The 22,947-nt window shown below is 50.4% G+C and overlaps 1 protein-coding gene across 3 annotated transcripts in view; it reads right to left on the bottom strand.

Moving 5' to 3' along the window:
- Positions 1-1,340: 1,340 nt before the first annotated feature.
- Positions 1,341-22,947, bottom strand: part of JDP2 (Jun dimerization protein 2) — a 38,833-nt gene continuing 17,226 nt past the window's right edge. For all 3 annotated transcript variants that reach the window (XM_081145122.1, XM_081145120.1, XM_081145121.1), the window contains exons 3-4: positions 9,207-9,311; positions 1,341-2,498 (exon numbers count right to left, since the gene is read on the bottom strand). In XM_081145122.1, the coding sequence (XP_081001248.1) occupies positions 2,313-2,498; positions 9,207-9,311 (291 nt within the window). In that variant the 3' untranslated portion in view covers positions 1,341-2,312. The remainder of the gene's footprint in view (positions 2,499-9,206; positions 9,312-22,947) is intronic.

Raw genomic sequence — 22,947 nt, 5'->3', positions numbered from 1 at the left:
AAAATCCAAAGGACTACAGCCTGAGGACTTACCCTGGCTGCCACAGCTGACAGTGAGCTGCCCAGGCCCGGCTTCCAAGGCAGGGCTCAGGGGGCCCACACCAAGTGGAGAGAACTTGAGATGATAGGGAACCAAAGATATATTAATGACCTATCCTCAGTTCCCATCCATCCCAGAAGGCCTCGTTCATGATTTAGAAAGCAACCCACCGTCACTGCTGTTCAAAACATCATCATCAACAACTAGTTATCTAGCCCCAGCGATGGAGAAGAGCGAACATACCATAGAAAGTAGGAGAGTAGGGTTCAGCTCCTAGCTCTGCCTGTTTTCAGAAGGGTGAATTTTCACCTTTGTAGCCTCAGTCTGCACAACTATACAATGGAGGTAAAAACACCTATCCCACCTACCTCGCAGAGCTGTGATAGGAAATGAGATAACATGCTTGAAGTGCCTTGTGAACTGTCGGGTGCCAAGTTAATGGCAGTTATTGCCGGTCACACTGAACCACATTTGCTCGTCTGAGTCAGGTATTCAGCTGTGCAGGTGAGGACCTGGCTAAGTGATCCACACCCTCTCTCCTGGGTCAGGCACACATTTCCCTGGGTCACTCCATGAACGTGAAATAGCCCTTCCAAAAATGAAATCTGCAACCATGGCCTCATAGGCTTCCTGTTCTAATCAGGTGAGACATCCAACCACGGGGATAACCACACAGCTGGGGACAGGTGAGTCATGGGCCTTTGGAGGCAGAGTTCAAACACCAGCTCTGCCCCTCACTAGCTGGGTGACCCTGGGTAAGTCACTTACCCTCTCAGTTCAGTCATTTGTGAAATTGGGGAATGGTGCCTATTTCATGCTATTGGGAGAAGTCAATGAGACTATATATGCTTGTCACACAGTAACTCAACAAATGGTGGCTGCAAGTTCATCTCCCAGGGCCTCTAATTTGTCATCTGTGAATGACAGCAATTGCTGCTCCCTGGCACAGCTGTTGTGAGGATGAATTGAGACCATGTATCAAGCAAGCCCAGGGTTTAGCTTAGGACTGGAATGCCACAAATGCTGGGATTAGGTTTGTTTTATGGCGACTGGCACACAGGGGGAGGCACTCGGTGAACATTTGTGTAGTGTATAAATGAAGCAAGTACTGCAGATTAATTTCTCTGAACCTCAACTTCCTCATCTGTAAAATGGGCACATAAACACTTACCTGGGAGCGCTGCTGTGAAAACCAAGGGCCTACAGCAGATGTTCCAAACGTTCTGGTACACCACACACCAGGAGGCCCACTGAGCACGCCCTGCACCCCATTCCCTTGGCAGATACCACAAGAGGCAGCTGGGTAAGTAAGAGTAATGTTTACTGAGCGATACAGGACTGAGTACTATGAAGGGTTTACCAGGATGGAAATGCACCCCACCCCCGCCCCTGCCACCCCCAACACCCAGAGACTACAGTACTTAGGAGTTACACGCAACGGCCATAACTGCTGAATATCTGTTCGTAACAAACAAACCATAGCATATTTATACTGTATCACATCGAGTGATTATAGAAATCCATTTATATATTGCTTGTATAAAATCTTTTTTGTAAAAAATATTAAAAAAAAAAAAAAAGGAAAGTATAAAAAACATGTGCAGTTGAAAGCCCTGCCAGGACAGCCAGTCTGTAAACATTCAGTGAGTATGTGCTTTGGAAGGGCGCCCGCGCCTCATGCCCACAGCAACTCCAGCAGGGCTGGCGAGGGTGCGCCCCGGCTGCCGCTCCCGGGCAGGGCCGCGCTGGACCGCGGTGGGCAGGTACAGCAGGGCCTGGCATTGTGCCCCTCTCCAGCCTTGCATTGGGGTCGGGGTCAGGGTCAGGGTCAGGGTGAGGGTCAGGGCTGGGGGCAGGCAGATTGCAGTTTCACTCAGAGTTCCATTCTCAGCCGAATTTTGGTTGCAACTCATGGCTTTTCCTGGCTGCTCGGAGGTCCTTTGGGTGGGTGCCCTGGAAGAGAGGCCAGAGAAGTGCCCACAGCTGCCTGGTTGGGCGTCTCTCCGGCCCAGAGCCTCTGTCCTGCCTCCTTCAAGCCTGGCCCCGGGCAGGACAGCCCCACCCTCGGGGCTACTTTGGTCTCAGCACTTGGTCCTGGGTTTCATCAGCCTGTTCTTCCCCTGGTGTGGCTGATCTGAGTTTCACAAAAAAGCCCGGCCAATGCTGGCTGTGCTGAGCCTCATTGAAGAGTTTTTCACGCAGCAAGGAAGAGCCCTTTGGGACCCTCCTCCTCCCTCTTCCCATCTCCTCCTCCTCTTCCTCCCAGCCCATGGTCACTTCTTCTCCAGCTGCTCCAGCAGCGGGTTGCCTTCTGAGTCGGGGGTCTTGACGCTGTCCGTCCGGACGATGCAGGTGGGGCGATGTCGGTTCAGCATCAGGATGAGCTGCTGCCGCTCCTGCTTCAGCTCCTCGATCTGGGTTTTCAGCTCCGCGTTCATGAGTTCCAGCCGCTCAGATTCCTGGGTGCAAACACAGACATGGCTTTCAGCTTTCACTGGGACGGGCTCTGGGGAGAGGTGCTGCCTCTAGGTAGGCACAGGGCTAGCATTTCCCTGCTGTCCATCTGCCAGGTTCCCACTGGAGGAAGCACAGAGCCTGCAGGCAGTGTCCCTCACACCTGAGACACTGGCCTAGGTCACCAGTGAGATGAGCCCCGGTTATACCTGGGGCCAGGCTGGTTCAGGTCCCACCTCTCTTCCCTCACTCAATCCTCCAAACCCAGGGGCTTCCTTGCTGTTGCTCAAATATGCCCAATACTCTCCTGTTTCAAGGCCTTTGCACAAAAAACAAAAGGTGGGAGAAGACTGGAGGGTGAGTGGATGTAGAACAGGTGCATGGAGGGTCCACAGAGGGGTCGGAGGTGGCCCCTGGGTGGCAGTGAAATGGCAAAGTGCTTTGATGAGTGACAAATGAACATTGCAGAAATTTTGGCTTGAGAAGAACAAGCCCAGTGTGGCCATGTAATTCCTTTTCAAACATGTGCTTCCTGGTTATTAGCCTATAATTGTTTCAACAGCCTCTTCTTTATCCCATTATCAAGAAGCTTTACCCATTGGGAGGCAATAACAGTCATCCTTCTGGATCCAAAATGAGGCTCTAATAGACCTCAGGAGAGATTGCCAGTCAACTTGCAGCTCAGTTGGAAAGGCTCCAGGGAAAGAAAAGAACGCTGGTTTGATGTGGGGGGGTTACATGCTTATAGTGTGGATAGCGCTGGGCATACCAATTAAAGCCTCAGGGATCATAACAACAAAATAGAAAAGCTCCTGAATGATTTTTCTTGGACTGTGTCTAAAAACTTATAACCAGTTTAAGAGCTGGAATTTATTCAATGGCCAGCAAAGTTTTAGGCCAGCGGTTTTCAACCAGGAAAAATTTTGCCTCCCAGGAGATATTTGACAATATCTGGAAACACTTTGGGTTGTCACAACTGGTCAGGGGGCAGCTACTGGCATCTCGTGGCTCCTAAACGTTTGCCCTGCAATGCCCAGGGTGGCCCTAGAGAAAGAACTGTCCTGTCCAAAATGTCAACAGTGCTGAGGTTGAGCAACCTGCATTAGACAAAGAACACGCTGCGGTTGCAACTGTGTGTGTGACAACAGGCTGTGTGGCCTGGCTCAGGCCTATAAGCTGCCGTCCACCTGGTGGGGCCTGCACATCCCCTGGGCTGCTGTCTTCCTCACACCAGCCAGTCTGACTAAATTGTTCCTTATGCTCGTGTCTGAGGGGACAGCGTCAGCGCCCAGGGACCTCAGAGCTGCTGAGACCTCGTGACTAGATGCTGAGGGAGAACAGTTTCAAAATGAGGAAAAAAAATGCTCAGGGGGAAAATATTAAAAACCAGCCATAGTGGGTTTTAGTTCAACAGGATGACGCACAACAGGGAGGCTGGCCTGGTCCACTGTTCTCAGAATTCCAGAAGAAGTCCACCTCTGAGGGCCAGGAGAGCCCATGTGACACCATGAGTCCAGGCCCGACCGTCCGGGGCCGGGAGGTGCTGATCTTAGCCACCGGCTCACTGAGTCTGATGAGCTGCTGACCTTGGGACGGTCTCACAAGCCTGCTGACCATCCGGCTCTCTCCAGCCCAGGCTCTGACCCTGAATAATTCTGAGCCTCTGCCCACCCACCCGTGAGTACCTGTTGAGGGCCTGTCATATACAATGAATGCTCTGGAGAAATCCAGAGACCTGTGAGCGCCCACCACGGCTCTTGTATGGCTTCCACTCCAAGGGGAAGAAGAATCCATACAGCAGGGCAGAGCTTACTATGTGCCCGTCAGCCAGGCAGAGCCTGGAAGGCCTTCAGAGGGGGCTAACTAGCCAGGTCTGACCTTGGGTTTGAAAAACCAGTTGACTCTCTGGTTGAGTAGAGGAGGTCAGCGGGGGTGAGGGATTTCAGGAAGGGAGCCCTGAGTGAACAAGGACACAGGCATGGAAAAGCTTCAGATGTGTTTAGGAGAGCGCTCAGCTGGTTAGAGCGTCATCCCAGTACCCCAAGGTTGCTCCGGTCAGGGCACATACAAGAAGCGACCAACAGATGCATAAATAAGTGGAATGACAAATCAATCTCTCTCTCTCCTCCCCCCCTTCCTCTCTCTCTAAAACTCAATCAATCAATAATTTTTTTTTTTAAAGATGTGTTTAGGAGAGAAAATCCCCCATCGTGACCATGGGTCAGTTTAGGACATAGTGGAGTGGAAAGCTGGGAGGTGGGTGCAGAGGCAGCCTCAAAAAAGCTTTCGGGTTTCAAATGAGAGTCTAGAGCAAGTTTCTTAACTTCTCTGAGCCGTGGTTATCTCATCTGTAAAAAGATGCTGATCAAGGACTCGAATGGGAAAGGAACTTCGTAAACCGAAGGGTTAAGGAGGCGTAAGGAATTTTTACCTTAAGCCACGGGACAGTGGCGGGAAAGGACAGACAAGGGGTTGTTAGGGTGCAGGTGCAGTGAGTGCAAGTTAAAAACGGACGCACGAGGGGCAGCACCCGACACGCGGCATTCAGTTCTGTGCAGCATTCAGTTCTGGAAATGACTGCACGTCAACCCAACCTTGTATGTGAACATCCGTATCACACGAAAAGACCAGCAGGTGTGTGGCACCTTGGTTCACACATGATCTATCGCAGGGATGCTGTGACATACCATTGGCTCCGAAACGTTAGGGTAAATCATGGAATACCATCTGGCTGTTCAGACTGTCACTGCTTTTTAGTTTTATTTCCTTCTGTTTTATTGGTTGGTGCTACATATTTATGTATTGTGTACGACTTGAGTTCAGAAGAATCTCTTTTTAACCATAACTGTAGAAGTGGTTTGTGGCTTTATAGCTGCAATGACCTGATCTGTTTTCCTAATTAATTAGGAACTTGGCCAAGGATCTCGGAATGTTAATTATGAAGTGAATAACTCTGCTTGCATTTTTGTTTATCATTTGGCCTGCTGGTAGGTATTTACTGCCCTAGAGAAAAGAAACCATTCATTGTTTTAGAATAGAATGAGTACACATGAAGTTACAATCTCCTCCACTGTGGTCAGCAAAGGCAATAGAAAAAAATACAGGGTGAGGGGCCGGGATCCTGGCTTTTCATCCTGGCTGTGTGACCTTGGCCAAGTCACTCCCCTTCTCTGGGCCTCAGTTTCCTCCCTGATTGGCCCAGGGAACTTTACACATTAAGATTCTCTGACTCTTACCTTTTTTTATTAAAATTACCCTAACAGTTGGGAGGAAGCCTGGTGCAACCTTCTGAACCCAAAAGACCTGTCTGAATTAAAATCCTGACTCTGCCACTTGCTAGCTGTGCCGCTGTGAACAACATTCCCAGGTTCCCTGAGCCTGGGCAACCTAAATAGAGTGCTGGGCAGTAGAGGAAGCCCTGGATTCTAGTCCTGACTCGGCCACTGTGTGACCTTTAGCAAACTTGAATGCCTCCGAGTGTCAGATGGTCTCCTCAGTGGAATGGGGCTGCCTTGCCTCCTCCCAGAGTCAGTGACCATGAAGGAGAGAGTGGCTGTGAGAGCGCAGAGTGCCATGGGAGTATGAGATGGTGTTATTGCTACCAGTGCACAGGGAACCTGTGCTAGCGCAGCAGTTCAGAGGCTGTGTTACAGAAGGGAGAAGCCTAGGAGGCCTGTTGCTAACTGATGGCAGACAGAGGAGGTCCTGAGGTCACCCTGGGGCTCACAGGGTGAAAATCTGCCCATCCAAAGGCCTGCCTCCTTCAGAGCCTTGGCTGGTCCAGCTGAGGTGTTATAGGAATTTCCCAGGGTGGATGTGGATGTCCAGAGGTCAAGGATGGGAAAGTGATTTTCTACATACTTGTGTGTATGTTAATGTGTATATATATGTACACACGCGCACACGTGCGCACACACATCCCTTTGTACCTCTGGGCCTCGTAAATACTTTACTTGCTAATAAGTAAATTCCAACACAATTCCCCAGGTCTGTGGACAATGACTGTCAACGAGCCATCTACATTCACGCCTATACTTCACACCCAACCTCTGCTTCCAAGGCCAGATGGGGGCAGGCGGGGGGCGAAGGGGAAGGGCTGAGGTTAGGCCCAGTCCATGTCTCTCATTCTCCAGACCTGTGCAAACCTCCCTCCCAGACCCAGAGGCCATACACTTCACCTCGTGCTCACTGCTGCCTTCTCCTCTCACCAGGACAATACCATAGCCACATAAGGGATCCTCCTTCCCACTCTATTCTCTGCTGCCCCAATCCCTGCCCCATGCTAGAGGGATCTTTCTAAGATGTGTCTGTCTCTCCTGAAACCCTTCCATGGCTCTCCATGACCACACAATTCATCATCCTAATGGGGACATTTGTGAGAGCAAAAGTAAGTGTTATTAATAATCAGGCCAGGCCAACGGGGACACACTGGTATTGCCCCAGACCACCAGCGCAGAGGACCACCTGACACATTAAGGCTCTGGGGCCTGCTGGCCTCTCCTTCCTCCCACCAGTGCTCTAAACTCCAGCCACTCTTTTCAATTCCTTAACCACTTTCTTAAACACCTCTTGCCTCGGGCCTTCGCTTATGCTGTTCCTGGTAACCCCTGCTTCCCTGTCCTTCACCTCGGCTAGCTCCTACTCCTTTTTTATGTCTCAACAGGCAGTCTTTCCTCAGCCTAGACTAGGACGGGGCCTCTCTGTATGTTCTTACAGCTCGCTAGGCTTGCCCAACGTAAGGCTCACGCACGTTACTATTCCTCATTTCCCAGCTGCCGCCCCCTTGCAGACATCGCCTGCTTGGTCTCTGTGCAGTGGGCATCACTAAACACTTACTGGGTGGACAGATGGGTCAGCAAAGGAATAAATGAATCCCAGCTCTACTGCTTGCTAGCAGTGTGACCTTGGGCAAGTAATTTGACCTCTGAACTACAGGTCAATGTCTAAAACGGGGATAATCAATATATATATTACTGGAATGTTATAAAATTAAATGAGATATGTGTAATGCCAGGCACACAGTAGGTGCCCAGTAAGTGTTACTGGAAGGTGAAGAGCAGCTAGCAACGTTCATTTGGCACTGACTGTTTACTGCACTAGTGTGTTATTAGTTTACATTCACTTGGCGTATCTTGCCTGCTAACTGGCTGACGAGCCCTTGAAGGCAGGGATCTGATGTGAGACTTCTCAGTTCTCTGCTGGGCCTCATCCAGCTCTGCACACACTCAGGGCTGGCAATGAGTATGCGATACCTCCATCCATCTTAAAGGCCCATGGAAGACCCGTGTCTTAGAAACTTCTTGAAAACATCCAGTCCAGCGTTGGTCCCCCATCTCTTCCAAGGGGGCTCCAAGATCTAGGAGTCTAATGGACCTAGGGGCTCATAGCCCAGAGGCGTAACACAGCCCCATGCTGATTGCACCCATGACCTCAGATTTGCTCTCTGTTAGTTGCAGGCATGAGAAGAGACCCATAGATTCCCAGTGTCAGAGAAAATCAAGACCAACCCGGGTTTCTCTCTCCAGCTCCCATAGGAGAGACCATGTCTGCTCTACATGTGTCTCCCGCAGTGTATCTAGTGCCAGGCACCTAGTACACACTTAAAAATACTTGTCAACAAGTCAATGTAAGAGTAAAAGAATAAATAGATGAACAAATGAATGCACAAATGAATGAATGAGTTAGAGCCAGTATAGCAGAGTGTGAAGAACAAATGCTTTGAAGTTAACCTCAGGCTCAAATCTCAGTTCTACCACTAAGTTGCTGAGGAATCTGGGCTAGTCGTTTAACCTTGCCATGCCTTATTTTCCCCATCTGTAGAGAGAGGATCATGAAAACACATACCTCGTACAATTATTATGAAAATAAAATGAGATAATAGACACACAGCAGTTAGCACAGTGCCCAGCTTTACAAATGTGAGCAACTATTGTTAATTGTTCATACTGTAGGTTAGAGCCTGACCCATGATGTTATTATTATATATTGTTACTATTATTATTTAGAAATGAAGAAAGGATTGGAGGTGGGGAGGCAAGAGAGACTACCGCCTGGCCTAATTAGCTTTCTGGTCATGTTCCTTCACTGCCATCTACCATTTCTGAGAATTGGGAAAGGCCTGAGAAATGGGACTCAGCAGAGAAAGAACAAACCCCTGCTTGGTACATTCCAAATGGAAGGGCAGGGACCTGCTCTGAGGGCTGAGGAAAGGCAACTTTCCACCAGCCTTTGCATCAGAGCTGATCTCTGGTCCCCGGGGGCAGGAGCAGAGGCCAGCCAGCTGGGAGGCAGAGCTGGAGGAGCCTCCTGCAGCCTCTGCCCAGGTGCTATGTCCACGGCCCACACGCATGGTGTTATCACCCACTTCACCAGCACCTACCCTAGACAACTTTGGCAGCCACCAGGGCACCAAAATGGGTAGTACCAGTCCTGGGCCATCCTGGTCAATCAGCACCAAGGTCTAGCCTCAGTGGAGGGAACTTGGCTCCTCCTACCTTCTCTGGCCCCCCAAGGGACCTGCGTGGGCCAGAGCTGCTTCAGCTGCCCTTGGCTGTCTTGATTTGGGAAGGGGCATTAGGCCGGGGCAGGGAAGAGCAGAGGGGCCAAGGCCGCTTGGGCAGATGCCCAGGTACACGCTGACCTGCAGCTTTGCTGATGTCATTTGGCCCACAGTGCACAAGCCCACTCCCCGCCTGGCCCGCAGCCCGGCTCACCCGCTGCAGGAACTCCGTGCGCTCCTTCTTCTTGTTGCGGCATCGGGCTGCCGCCACCTTGTTCTTTTCCCGGCGCCTTTTCCTCCGCTCCTCTTCCTCATCTAGCTGTGAGGGCAGAGAGCCGCTGATTAGACACGGACGCAGGCCCGGAGCAGCTCACTCCTGACTCACAGACAGACAGGTGGACAACCCCCCTCACCCACATCGCGGCAGTGAGGGCCGCCCGTCCGCCAGCTGCTGCCTCTCGGTGGTGAGATGGAAACGCCTCCCCGCAGCCGGAGGGCCCCCTCGGAGCAGGTGCGCACCCCTGGGGGAGTCAGGGCCGCATGGTTCTGCTGGAGTTCAGGAGGCCTGGGCCTGGGAGTCTACTCACACAGAGGTGACGCCCAAGGGTGACAGTCTGCTCTCCTGCCCAGCCCAAGCCCTCTGGGCACTATTTTCCAGGCCAGTGGTTCTCAGCACTTCCTTTAAAACCACCTTGGGCGTGGGCACAACTTTTGCATTCTGCCCCCACCCACTTTCACCTCCCTGAGGTACATTCTCCCTCTCTCTTGGCCCTTCCAAACGCTTGGATCTATCTCCCTGTCAACAAAACAGTCTCCCAGCCTCCTCGCCTGGCTTTAATCCTCTCCCCTGCGTGTTCCTCCCCAGGACACCACCCACCTGTATCCCAGGATCCCAGGGCCCCCTCAAGTGCCCTGCGTGGGACACAGGCAGAGGGGCCTCCTGGTCTCTGGGTTCACTTCTCCCCAGGACACATTAGCAAGTGCACCAAACATGGGAGAGGGCCCATAACATGGGAAGGAGGAAACTGCCCACCAGCACTGGCTTTCAATCAAAGTGGCAGTTATTGTTTCATCATCAATAATAACAGCTGCTGTTTGCTGCCTGCTTTGCTAAGTGCTTTAAACATAGGTCATGTAATCCTTGCAATCAAAGCTTGATGAGTAAGGCACTACTACTGTCCCATTTGACAGATGGTGATACTGAGGCTAAACAATATATCCAAGGCCATTCATCTAGAAAATGGAGTCAGCATTCCAACTTGGATTTCTGTGACTTCAACCTTTCTGCCCTTGACCACTGGCCCACACAGCCCCAGCCCATCGGGATCACTTTGATGTGATGCCTCTCATGGTCCATTACCTGCAGGAGTATCTGGAGGACACACATGACCAGCTGGACTGAGGACAGCCTAGGGTGAGAGGCCATTAGAGAGGTCACGGATTGCCCTGGGCTTGCCAACTCTCTCACTTCTCAAGCCAGTGGGGGTGATTCTGGCAGCCTGAGGCCTGGAATAAGGTCTCAGCCGAAAGGGCTTTGGGCCAGGAAAATAAACAGCCTCTCTCCATGCACTCCCGGCATGCTCTAGGAGGTCAGGACCCAGGGCCTGGGCTGGAGACCAGCACCCACAGCCATCATCACAGACCCTGGCAGGGCAGCCCGTTCTCCTTCTCCACCACCTCTGAGCTTCTCCCTGACCCACTCCCACCCCACCTGGGAGGCTGGCTGGAGAGGTGCCTTGTCAACACTGCCGCACCCACGCACCTCCCAGCCCCTCGGCCTCCTTTGAAACAGAACCAGAAGTGACAGCTCCTCTGGCTGACCTGCATCTGGGAAAATAGAAACCTGGACAAAATTGATTCCGCCCAACCTCAACCTCACCCCCAACAAAGCAGAGGTAACCGTGACGACAGCCAGAGGGAAGGAACTGGAGGAAGTGGCAGGTGGTGCAACCTCCCCTCTGCCAAGAGGGTTTGCCCACAAACTGCTAAGGTGATGTGTGCAACCTGAGCACTGCCTTGACCCCCTCCCTGGGGCACCCTGGGTTCAGGCAGAGCTGCCATTTCCTAGGAGACACAACCTCTCCTCCAAGACCCAGCTTCCTACCCCACCCCTGTGCAGGGCCTCATCCTATATAAAGTTGGGGGCAAATGGAAGCTGCTCTAGCAGCAGATGCAAAGAAGGCTCAACACTGGAAGTTTAAGAAATCACCTGGGCCACCCGGCTGGGTGTGGCTCAGCGGTTGAGCATCGACCTGGGAGCCAGGCGATCAGGGTTCGATTCCCGGTCAGGGCACATGCCTGGGTTGCGGGCTCTATCAATGACTCTCACATCATTGATGTTTCTATCTGTCTCTCTCCCTCTCCCTCTCCTTTCCTCTCTCTGAAATCAATAAAGATGTATTTAAAAAAAAAAGAAATCAGCTGGGCCAGGCTGATGCCCAGACAAGGGCTGCTCCACCCATTCCTCCAGCCACAGCAATCCCTTCCTGCCATCACCCTGTACTTTAAAACACCTCACCTTTCTCCAAGCCAGCCAGGCCCTCCTGAGATGGCCTTCCTTTCCCACTTGGAAAACTCTCACTCAACCTTCAGGAGCAAATGTCACCTCCTCTAGGAAGGCCCCTTTGACTCCCAGATAAAATTAACTCCTTTTTTATGCTGCTACAGCACTTTGAGTACCCTGCTGTAAGAGTCTCTATCCCATCCCACCATAACTCTCTGTTTACATAGGTACCTGTCTTCCCTGCTGGGGACCTGAGCATCCCCAGCACCTGGCACAGAACGTGGCACTTAGTAGGAGCTCAGCAAATGTTAGTCAAATGAATGAAAGAACAAAGGATTCCGGAGAAAGACAACACAGGCTTGGATTCTATAATTTAAAAAGGGACTTACTGCCTATTTTTGTATCTGCATGACCTTTTCCCCAGAGCTCACAAGGAGCCTTCTTTGCTGGAACAGCCTCTGTCTGTCTGCAGGAGGCAAGCAAAGCTTGGGGATTGGGGCCTGTCTCCTCAGAAGCACACTGACGGCTGCGGCAGGTCTGCACGAATCCTGAGCAGGCCCTGAAAGCAACCAGACTGTGCACTGAAGCCTAAAGCCTCCAGTTCCACAGCCTCCACCAGCTTCCCAGCCTGTCCCCAGGCCTTTCCTACATCCTGCTCCGCCCTGGCTGACATCTCCCAATAAGGCAAGAAATGGCCCTAAGGCCCCATCGCCACACCTTCCCCATTGACACTGTGCTTCATCTCCCCCCAAAACCTCCTGCTGCTATTTAAGAGCCACCCAGAGGACATGGAGAAAACAGCTCTGCTGAGGCCCTGCCAGAAATATGGGCTTGGGCAGTGCCCCTCAGCCTTCTCCACCCCCATGGGCTAACTCTGGCTCCTTTTGCTTGGGCGTGCGTGGCCTGGACCACCCCCAAACTGGGCCCATTTGGAGACCCCCCTTCCTCTAAGTCTTCTTTTATCCCCAGAGTCCAAGCTGCTGCCCCTCCTCCTGGACACTCCTGGATTAAAGCATTTGGAGGCGAGTGGGTGAGAGAGAGCGGAGACTGTTTTCATCACACACAGTCCAGGCATCTAAAACTGGAACCCAGAATGGGACATGACCGTTTTTCCTGCAGATACAGCTGGAAGAACCAGGCTGTCTGAGGAGGAGGCAACTTGACACTCAATACATTTAAAGAACCAAGAGATGGGGGTTAGGAGATGGAAGGGAGCATACTTTTTCTGTTCTCAAACAGTTCTGGCTCTGTTTTTCCCAAATTCCCAGGAAGGCCTGGGGCAAAGCTGTCCATGTTCAGCACTGATGGTACCCCTGGGCCGTACTTCATACTGAAGGGACTTGGGGACCCATGCCAAGAGGGCCCTGCTGCTGAGCTGTCCCACCTCAGGAAGCCTGTTCTCAAGCCCCGACTGAGGGCTGGGAGGCCCCTGGCCACAGCTGACTGGGCAAGGTGTGAGTGGCTGACCCGAGTGGGGCTGTATTTACCTCCTGGAAATTTAAAACTGGACTGCTGGACTGGGAGCAACCAACCTCAGCCACGTGCCCAGAGGAGCAAAAAGATCAAGTTGCTGGGGATGAGCAGAGACCAGAGACCATGTGACAAGAGAGATACACATACCCAGCTATAGGAGGGAGTCAGAGAGGCAAAGAAAGAGAACAGGTGACAGAGAGAAAAACAAGACCTGAACCAGGGTGAGGCAAGGAAGGTGCCTGCTACGCACATTTAAGGAGGCGCTGCCTCTGGGGCTCGTGCAAGGGCAGGGTCAGCAGCCAAGAGTGAGTGAGTGCCTCCTTGAATGTCCTGCCCTGGCATCTTGCTTGCCTCACAAAAGCTCCAGACTGGGAAAGGTGAACCTGAGACCAAGAGGAAAGAGAGAAACATAGAGAACAAAGAGAGAAAGAGACAAAGGCAGAGCCCCAGCAACACACACAGAGACATGGACAGAGACCAGTGGTATAGACACACTAAGTGGACAAACGCACACACAGAGGAAGAACTATCCTAGTCCTCCTGATTCCACCCCGGAGAGGCCTGACTATGCTTCCTGTCCTTGGGGTCCAGGGTGCACACCCCTACTGGAATCTATCCGGAAAACTCCTCTGCCTGGAGGGAGTTTGAGAAGGTTTCTGCCTCTTGCCAGGACTCCAGGGTCCCACCCTTGTGAAGTCAGGTGGTACCTGGTGAAAATGAGTAGAAGGTGGTCCCCAGTGGTCCAGGGGAGAATCCCTGCTCCCCAGGAGCCATGCTTCTAGACCAGCTGGGAAAGTGGCAGCCGGGTGCAGAAGGGCCTTGAGCAAGTGGAGGCAGGGCACCTCAGTGGGAGTCAAATACCTGGATTTGGAGTCCGGTGGGCTAAACGGCCTCAGTAAACTACCCAGGATAGTCTTCTCCTCCCCACTTTTTCAGATGAGGAAACTAAAGACCTCAACGCTGCCTAGAAGGTCAGTGACAGCCGCTGGGCCCCAAGGCCTGAGTGCCTCCTGCTCCTCGAAGGGCAGGTGGTCTGAGCCTCCCATACATGGTAACAGGCCCCTCACCCTTTCAGCTCTATCCTAGTGATAGGACTGTATTCTGAGGGCGATGACCATTTTGTTTTTCCCTATGTGGGTCTTTTAAAATAAAAACTATATACTGCACAATTAACAGTGAATGTGTAGCATTGAAGCTGCCCAGTTTTAAGGAGGGGGCTTACCTGCTCCACTCTGCTCCTGCCTCATCCTCACCAGCGGCCCTGTTTCTCAGGCCCGTCTGTAGGCCATGTGACTTTCATATGGTGGCAAAAGTTGCTTAGATGTGATTGTGAATTCTGACATTTCATAAGCCTTTTTAAAAATGTATCTTGTGGGACCCACAAATGGATAAGATGAGAAAAAGCAATGATACTTTTTAACCTGAGGCACTGAAAATACAGAAACTGTCATATGGACAAAGCAATAGAGAAAAGAGCAATAAAGCAGGTGACAAGCAGAAATAGTGGAGGGGGAATCAAATCCCCAGCACTAATCAGAGCAGCGGAAGGTCTGGAAGGCTTCTCTCAGGCTGAAACTGTAGCATGCGCAGAGAGACCAGGCTCATCTGAGGCTCACGGCTTCAGGGTTGGCAGCATGGGCTTTATGGTCTAAGAGGCCTGGATCCCCTGGCAGCTCTGCTTCAGACTGGCTGTGTGCTCCTGGGCAAGTCACTTGATTTCTATGAGGGTGACACTGAGCCCTGCTGCACAGGTTTGTAATAAGAACTAAGTCCCAACCCAGAGCCTGGGACACAGGAAGGGTTTAGTAAATGCCAGCTTCCCTGCTGCCTTCCCAGGTGAAGCATGGAGACAGAAGTAGTGCTGCCTGGGGTGCACCAGCCTCCAGCACCCATGGGCCGATTCTGGCATAAAAGAACACCTGAGCGAGGGGAAGCAGGTGGGGGTGCTTCGTGGCATCGAGCTGTCAGAGAGCAGACCTGGAGTAACAGCTCCATGGCCTCCAAATCCAGCCCCGGCTAGGCCCACAGGGTCCGCCCCCCTGAATGAAGGAGACAGATTTCAACACTAGGGACCCATGAGCACCCTGGGAAGTAAACACCCAAATACCAAACATACCAGACATTCCCCCATATAAACAGGCTGCTCTGAGCAGTCCCTCCCCACTCCCTGCACCCCCCTCTACCAACAAAAAGTTGGGCAGTCCAGGGATAGGACCTCACTGGGGAGGCCAGCCATCTGGGGCCCATGAATCCCTCGGCCTCCTCCCACTCCTGTAGGAGGAAGGAGCCCTCGTCCAATACCCTTGCTGACCCCCTGAACCCACAGGGGCCAGGCCCTCCTAATCAGCATCTCCCCTGGGGCTAAGCTGTTGGAAACTCTGCCCTTCACTCTCTCCCATCTTCTCTAGCCAGGCCCTTGCCCTCCAAATAGCCAAGGTCTGGACCTCAGCTGTGAAATATTGGACAGTTCCTGTGAACAAGGACAGGGCCATGAGGGCAAATTCAAGACAAATGTGGTCAGTCTAAGGCTTCAGTTGCAAACGCAAGTCACCTCCAGGGTCCAAGTCAGTAACCATCAGTGAGAGAGGACTAGATGGGGCCATGGCCCACAGAGAGGCACCCCAACTAGCCCCAGGGCAATGCATGCTCAGTGTTGCCAAATCTTCCAAGTTTCCAAGACTAGCTGAAAATGCGAATTTTTAAGTAAAATCTCCCAATTTTTAATGTTGGCAATGAATTCTGTTTTGAAAAGAACACTGAGTGAGCCAAACAAAACACATCTGTGGGCTGCACTGGCTGTGGGCTGCAAATTTATGACCCCTGGCAAGCGACCCCACAGGAGTTGGTCATCAGACACCTGGTTCTAGCCACCACAGTGCCCTATATTCCTCGTGACCTTGGGCCAGTCAATTCACCTCTCCTGTCCTGGGTCTTGTCCTTAACAAACACAATAGCTCCTACTTCTCACTAACCTTCAAACACCTCTGCAAGGTGGGTAATGTGGGCCTCATTTTACTCTCCATCCCCAAGGTGAAGTTTCTGCCCTAGGTCACCCAGCTGGGAACAGACAGGGATTCCATTCTATTCCATCACGCTTCCTTCCAATCAGTGGGCTGGACTAAAATCTCCCCAAGTCCCACCTGGCCCTGATGTCCCTGGGTTTTACTCGTTCACTTTTCAGGGGTAGTGCTGGCTTGGCAACATGTGCTCCCTTTTAAGAAGTTTCAGAAATAGTCAGTTCGGAGCCAGAAAGAGGCTCTTGACAAGCGCCCAGGCCAATCTCTAGATTTTACAGATGAGGAAACTGAGGTCCACGAAAGGAAGGGGATTGCTCCAAGGCTCACGCTTGAGGACAGGACCTGATTCCTCATGACCAAGTCCAAAGGACCCCCTGGTCAGACCCCCTGGGCCTCCTGGCTCTGCCTGACTGGGCATCACTCCCTCTTTCTGCAATTTCCCCATCTCCCTGACCTCTCCTTTCTGTCTCTTGCCTGGGATCCTTTGCTCATCCCTTGCAGGCCGCTGTGTTCCAGAGTCCTCTCCCTGGCCTGCTGCTTCCCTCACGCACCACCCATGGATCATTGTTTTCATGTGGTTTCAACCGCCACCTACACACTAAGGCCATCCAAACTTTATTTTCATACCCAAACATCCAACTGGTAGTTGGACGTCCAACCTGGATGTCCCTCAGCCCCTCAAAGTCTGGGTCTTCAATCGGAGATTTCACCTCTGTTCTTTACCCCAGTGGGCACTGCCGCCCACCCATTCACTGGGGTTAGAAACTCAGGGCCTACATCTCACCTGTCCCTCTCCTTATTCTAATTCTGACCATACAGGGCCATCCAATCCTGTATCCTAAATCTTCCTCAGATTTGCTCCCCGCTCTCCATCCCCATTGCTACCTTCCAGGCCTCTTCTCTTTCCTGGACCACCTCCTGGGTAACCTCCTGACCTGGCATGACCATCCTTCATCGCAGGCATCAAAGGATCTTTCTAAAATGCAAATCTGATCCACTTATTGGCCTTTCATGTGTGTGTGTGTGTGTGTGTGTGTGTGTGTGTGTGTATGGGGGGGAGGGGGAGGTCATTATCCTCAAGCCCAAGCTCCTTAATGTGTCAAGCAATGCTATGTATCCTCGTGACTTGTCCCCACCTGCTATGGTCTCACCTCCTGTCTATCCCTACCCTACATTCCATGTTCCTGCAATGCTAAGCCTCTGTATACCCTACACTCCCCTAGCTTCATGCCTTTGCCCCTGCTGTCCCCGTGACTTACTCTAAGCCTGTACATTCAGCTCAAGCATCACCACCTACAGGAAGTCCTCCTTGATGTTCATCCCTTCCAGGCTGGGGAGGTCCCTCTGCTCTGGACTCCCACAGAACTCTGAGTTTATCCTGGCCCCTACTGTGCTGTATTCTAGACTCAATTCCCGCCTCCCCCACTAATCTGGGAGTTCCATGAGGATAAAGTCTATGTCTTGTTACTTTTTGTATGCTCAGAACCTTGCTGAGTTTGTGGCCATCAGTAGTGCTCAATAAATGTTTGTTAAAGGGAGGCCTGACCCACAGAATCTGTGACCTGGGCAAAACCCAGGACTCCTGCCTCCCAGTCTGGTGCTCTTTCCACTTTACTCCAACTCCCCCAATGCCAGGCTATAATCAAACAGTCACCTACAAACCAACCCACACACTGGACGCCATGCTCACTCAAAGAATCAAACCAGCCGAGCCACCCACCAGGTGAAGGCTGCAAACAAGAGCTGGCAGCGGCAAGGGCTCCACCTGCCAAGATGATTCACTCCACTCCCCTGGCTGGGGGTGCAGGTGGATAAGCAACTGCTCAGTGCACTTGGCATCTGCAGGAAATGGCAGGGAGCAGAGGGACTGTCAGCTAAGCTCCATCCTGAGGTTCTGGAACTGAGGAGACCTGGAGATCCTAGGTCCCTGATGCACCTGCAGGTCAGGGAACTCGAGTTCAGAGAAAGGGAGTGAGTCTGCCCAGGCCCCTGGGTCAGACAGTGACAGTGCCAACCAGAACATACCACTTTCTGGAAAGAGGCAGGGAATGCCTTCTTTACTGAAAGCCTGACTCTGCTGGCATTGTTGGGCATCAGAGCCCACAGGGGGATCCATCTGAAAGGCTTCTCTGTCTGCTCACATCTCAGCAGGATAAAGCATTGACCTTGGTCCTCCCAACCCCGCCCCCTCAATAGAAATCTTCTCCGGGACTAAGAGAACCCATAAAACAACAGGCAGCAGGGGGACGGGGCTGGTTTATATGAACAGAACAGGGAAAGGCCATTCTCTCAGAAAACACTGGAGAACAGCTCGCTTCCACTGCTGAGAAAAGACAGCATTGTGTTTGGAACAAAGCCCGAAAAAGCCGGCTGGGCAGGGTGACACCCTTTTGCAATGGTCCTGCTAAGGACAGAGCAAACACTATTACTACTAAGGTGAGGGAGAGGCGGAAACGAGGAAACATCACCCTGGTGCCGGCAGAAAACCTAACATTGAAGAGAAAAGGGACCATGATTGACTGGAAGTTCTTTTGCTGGAGAAGAGTTATTTAAAGAATGATGGCTCCTTTTTATTGAAATATGTCTATTTCAGGCCTATTTTGTACTTATGATTTAATTGAGGTTTGGTTTCCCACTAGGCAATCACTCGATTTTCTTGCCAAATTGACAATCACTTCTAAAGATGAGAAAAGGAGAGAAACAGCGGCCCTGACAAGACTCTCCCACCTCCCAAAGATTGGTACAAAGCACGCTATATCTGGCTTCAAGGAAAAACCCGTTTTCTTCTCATAAAGAGTTAATAAGACAGCCGAAACTGAGTCTTTAACAATAACACAAACAAGCGGTGTAATATGCCTTGATTACAATGGGCAAAAAACAACCACCCCCAAAACAGAGACAAGAGCTCCTGCACAATGACTGTCTATAATTAAGTGAAAATGCAGCTGTTGCAAAGACTATCTATGAACAGGGATGTTCTGAAAGTCCTGAGTTGGCTGGAGGAGAAGAATATTTCAGGTCCTACCATCCTATTAAAGCCTTGGAAGTCATTTGTCTTTCATCATGAAGGTGAAAACCAAGGTCTTAGCTTAATTATCTCCACCAATGCAGTGCCATTTAATCTGTTTGCAGGCTGTGCTGCTAAAACGCGGATTTCAGCCAATTTCTTTCAGGCACAAAGCACAGATAACACAAACCGCTGAGCAGAACGGCGACCTCTACTTTGCAGGTACTGAACTAATAAAAAATCCCACCCAGGTGACGTGGCCAGACAAATTAACAGCCAGGGATACCTGGCTTCGAGGATGGAAAAATGATTTCACCATGAGTGATATATATAATGAAATGGATGCAAATAAAGTTCAGAGATGGGAGGGCTTCAGAGCATCCAGGCAGATGGGGGAGGAGCGGGAGGAACAGAGCAGAAATCCCCCCCCACTCCCACCCCCCCACACCCCCCTGCAGTTCTTAGACCAGAGCTGCTAAGAACTCCCTGCCAGACAGCAAATGGGAGCTCCTTTGGCATCAGAACAGTCTGTCTGCTTCTTCCTTCTAAAACAAAAAAGAAGCCAGCCTACTGATAAACTCGGTAGCTTAATTAATTAGGAAGTCCCTTAGGGTGTGAATGCTGGCAGCGGGGAGGATCTCAAGACCTGGAAATAACTGGTTTGGAAATGCTACAGTGTTTGCTGACTCAGGGCAACCTTGCCTTACAGAGATTCAGGTACCACACACGTTAACGAGAATCTGACGGTATGTGGGTCCCTCCAGGAAGCGTGAGGTAGGTTTGGAGAAAAATGTGGTGTTGAACCCTTGCAGCCATTCTCAGGGACAATCATTGCCAGTCAGAGCTGAGACGTGCAGGTCATCTAAATGCAGAGTTTCAGCATTCCTGGGAGGACTTGTCACATCACAGATTTCTGGGCACCACCCCCTAGAGAGTCTGCTGCAGTGGTTTAGGGTGAGGCCCAAGGATCTGCACTTCTGACATGCTCCCAGATGCTGGTGCTCCTGCTCTAAGGACCCCACTCTGAGTAGCGCTAATGTAAATCAGTGGATTTCAGATTGGTTTCAGCAGAAGGCTCTTGTTGAAATGATACCATATATATTAAATAGATAAGGGCCATATTTTATTAAGGGGCTCACAGTTGTATTATATACTTATAGTCCTCCATTAAGAATAATACAATGAGTTGTGGTTGACGCAAAACCTTTAACTCAGAGGTTATGAGGGATGGTTACAGGTTTCTGACAGTGTCAGGCTCCAAATTACTCCTGTCTTATGCTTTCCTTAAACACACAGATCAGTAGTTACAGTGTGTGAATATATATACACATATATCTATGTGTATATATGCGTGCTCACGCACACGCGCACGCGCGCGCGCACACACACACACACAGTCATGCGTTGCATGTTCTGGCCAAAGATGAACCTCATCTGTGACAGTGGTCCCAGAAGATTATATTGGAGCTGAAAAATTCCAATTGCCTAGTGACGTCATAGCCGTCATATCATCTTAGCACAATGCATTACTCAGGTGTTTGAGGTGATGCTGGTGTAAACAAACCTACTGTGCTGCCAGTTATATAAGATATGGCACAGACCAGTGGGCGTGACTCAGTGGTTGAGCATCGACTTATGAACCTGGAGATCATGGTTCAATTCTGGGTCAGGGCCCATGCCCAGGTTGCGGGCTCGATCCCCAGTAGGGGGCGTGCAGGAGGCAGCCGATCAGTGATTCTCATCATTGATGTTTCTCTCTCTCTCTCTCTCCCTCTCCCTTCCTCTCTCTGAAATCAATAATAATAATAAAAAAATATATATCGATTGCTTAGGGTAGTATGGACATTTTGAAGAATTATTTTAAAAATATATAGCACAATTATGTGCAGTAGGTAATACTTGATAATGGTAATAAATAACTATGTTACTGGTGCATGCATTTATTATACTTTTTATCATTATTTTAGTGTTCACTCTTTCTACTTATAAAAAGAAGTTTGCTGCTTAGCCGGGCATGGCTGAGCAGTTCAGCATCAACCTAGAATCCAGGATGTCATGGTTCGATTCCCAGTCAGGGCACAAGCCTGGGTTGCAGGCTCAATCCCCAGTCAGGGGCATGCTGGGGGCAGCCGATCAATGACAATTCTGTCATCGTTGATGTTTCTCTCTCTCTCTCTCTCCCCCTTCCTCTCTCTGAAATCAATAAAGATATATTAAAAAAAAAGTCTGCTATAAAACAGTGTGTCATGTTATGCCAACAGCAGCCTCATACATCTCACATTTACTGCATGTCTTGATTACATCATTTTCTTCCGTGTTTGAACTAATTTTACGTTGTTTTCTACAGAAACATGCTGTACAGGCTTCTAGCCCGGACACAATAGCTATACCACATAGCCTAGGTGTGTAGTGGTCTGTCCCATTCAGGTTTGTGTATGTGCACGATGTTCCCACAATGACGAAATGGCCTGACACATTTCTCAGATGCATCCCTGTCATTCATTAAGCATCGCATGACTGTATGTGTAAATAATGTTTTATCACCTTGCCTTCCACTCAGGATGCTCATCAGTTATAGAAAAGTAGCAGGAAGAGCTTTGTTCTGAAGCAAAATAGATTAGCCTGGCACGAGAGGTCACCTTGGTGGTCTCCCCAAGGTGTTAGGTTTGATAGCTAATAGGTCCGAGCATGTGTGTGGATCTTGCTTTCTTAAAAAAACAAATAGATAAAACGATGCTTTAAAAATGAGACCCTAGCAAGTTACTTAATCTCGCTGAGCCTTGATTCCCTAACAACTAATAATACTAACAACACCTAGTTCATGGGGTTATTGAACAGATTAAAGGAGATAATGTCTACAAAAGCAATTTGCAAACCATAAAGTGCGCGGCTCAAGTGAGCCTTCTGTCCTGAACGCAGCTACCCTCATTCTTTCAAAGGCCTGGGCCGGTTTACACTGTACCAGGGGTTTCCACCAACGGCTACAGGCTAGACCCACCTGCCAGCCCCACCCAGGCAAGTGAATTAGAATCTCTGGGGTACAGGTCAGTATTTTTTCAAACACTCTCCAGGAGACTCTAATGAGTAGCCAGGATTACTCCACATTTCCTCCTGAGTTCCATACAAAATCCTGCCCAGTTGCTCTCATTGCTTCTAGATGGCCACTAGAAATAAACATGAAAGAGGAGGAAATGGCCCTAACCAGATCCTGACCTTCCCCCTGCTGCTGGCTGGAAAGGGGTCTACTAACCACAGCTACTAATTCTGGAGCACCGACAGGCACTGGGTGATTTACATACATTATCCCCGTTAATCCTCCCCACACCTCTGAGGTAGATACCCTGCTTCCCAGTTTTTAAAATAGCTTTACTGAGATACCACATACCATACAATTGGCCCACTCCAAGTGGGCAACAGCTTGTAGTACAACAGCTTGTTCAACAGCAAGTTCAACAGCTTGTAGTACATTCACAAAGTTGCAACTATCACCGCAATCATTTTTAGAATATTTCCATCACCTCCAAAAGACACCCCATACCTCTTAGCTGTCACCCTCCACACACACATAACATCTCCCATCTCCCCCAGCCCTAGACACCATGGAAGTGGTTTTCTTTTCTGTCTCTATGGATTTGCCTATTCTGGACATTTCAATTCAATGGAACCCTGCAATACATGTTCCTTTGTGACTGGCTTCTTCCACTTAACATAATGTTTTCAAGGTTCATGCATGTTGCAGCGTGGATCAGTGCTTTATTCCTTTTTATGATCAAATAATATCCCATTGTATGGATATGTCATATTTTATCTATCCATCCGTCATTCGATGGACATTTGGGTTGTTGAGATATTATGAGTAACACAGCTGTGGACATTCATGTACAAGTTTTTGTGTGAGCATGTTCTCCTTTCTATTGGCTGTATACCTAAGGAGTGAAACTGCTGTCATATAGTG

The sequence above is a fragment of the Miniopterus schreibersii genome (genome assembly GCF_964146895.1).
Source record: "Miniopterus schreibersii genome assembly, chromosome: 1".
Taxonomy (NCBI): domain Eukaryota; kingdom Metazoa; phylum Chordata; class Mammalia; order Chiroptera; family Miniopteridae; genus Miniopterus; species Miniopterus schreibersii.
Note: the sequence above shows the minus strand (reverse complement) of the source record. Positions and strands in the feature narration are given on the sequence as shown.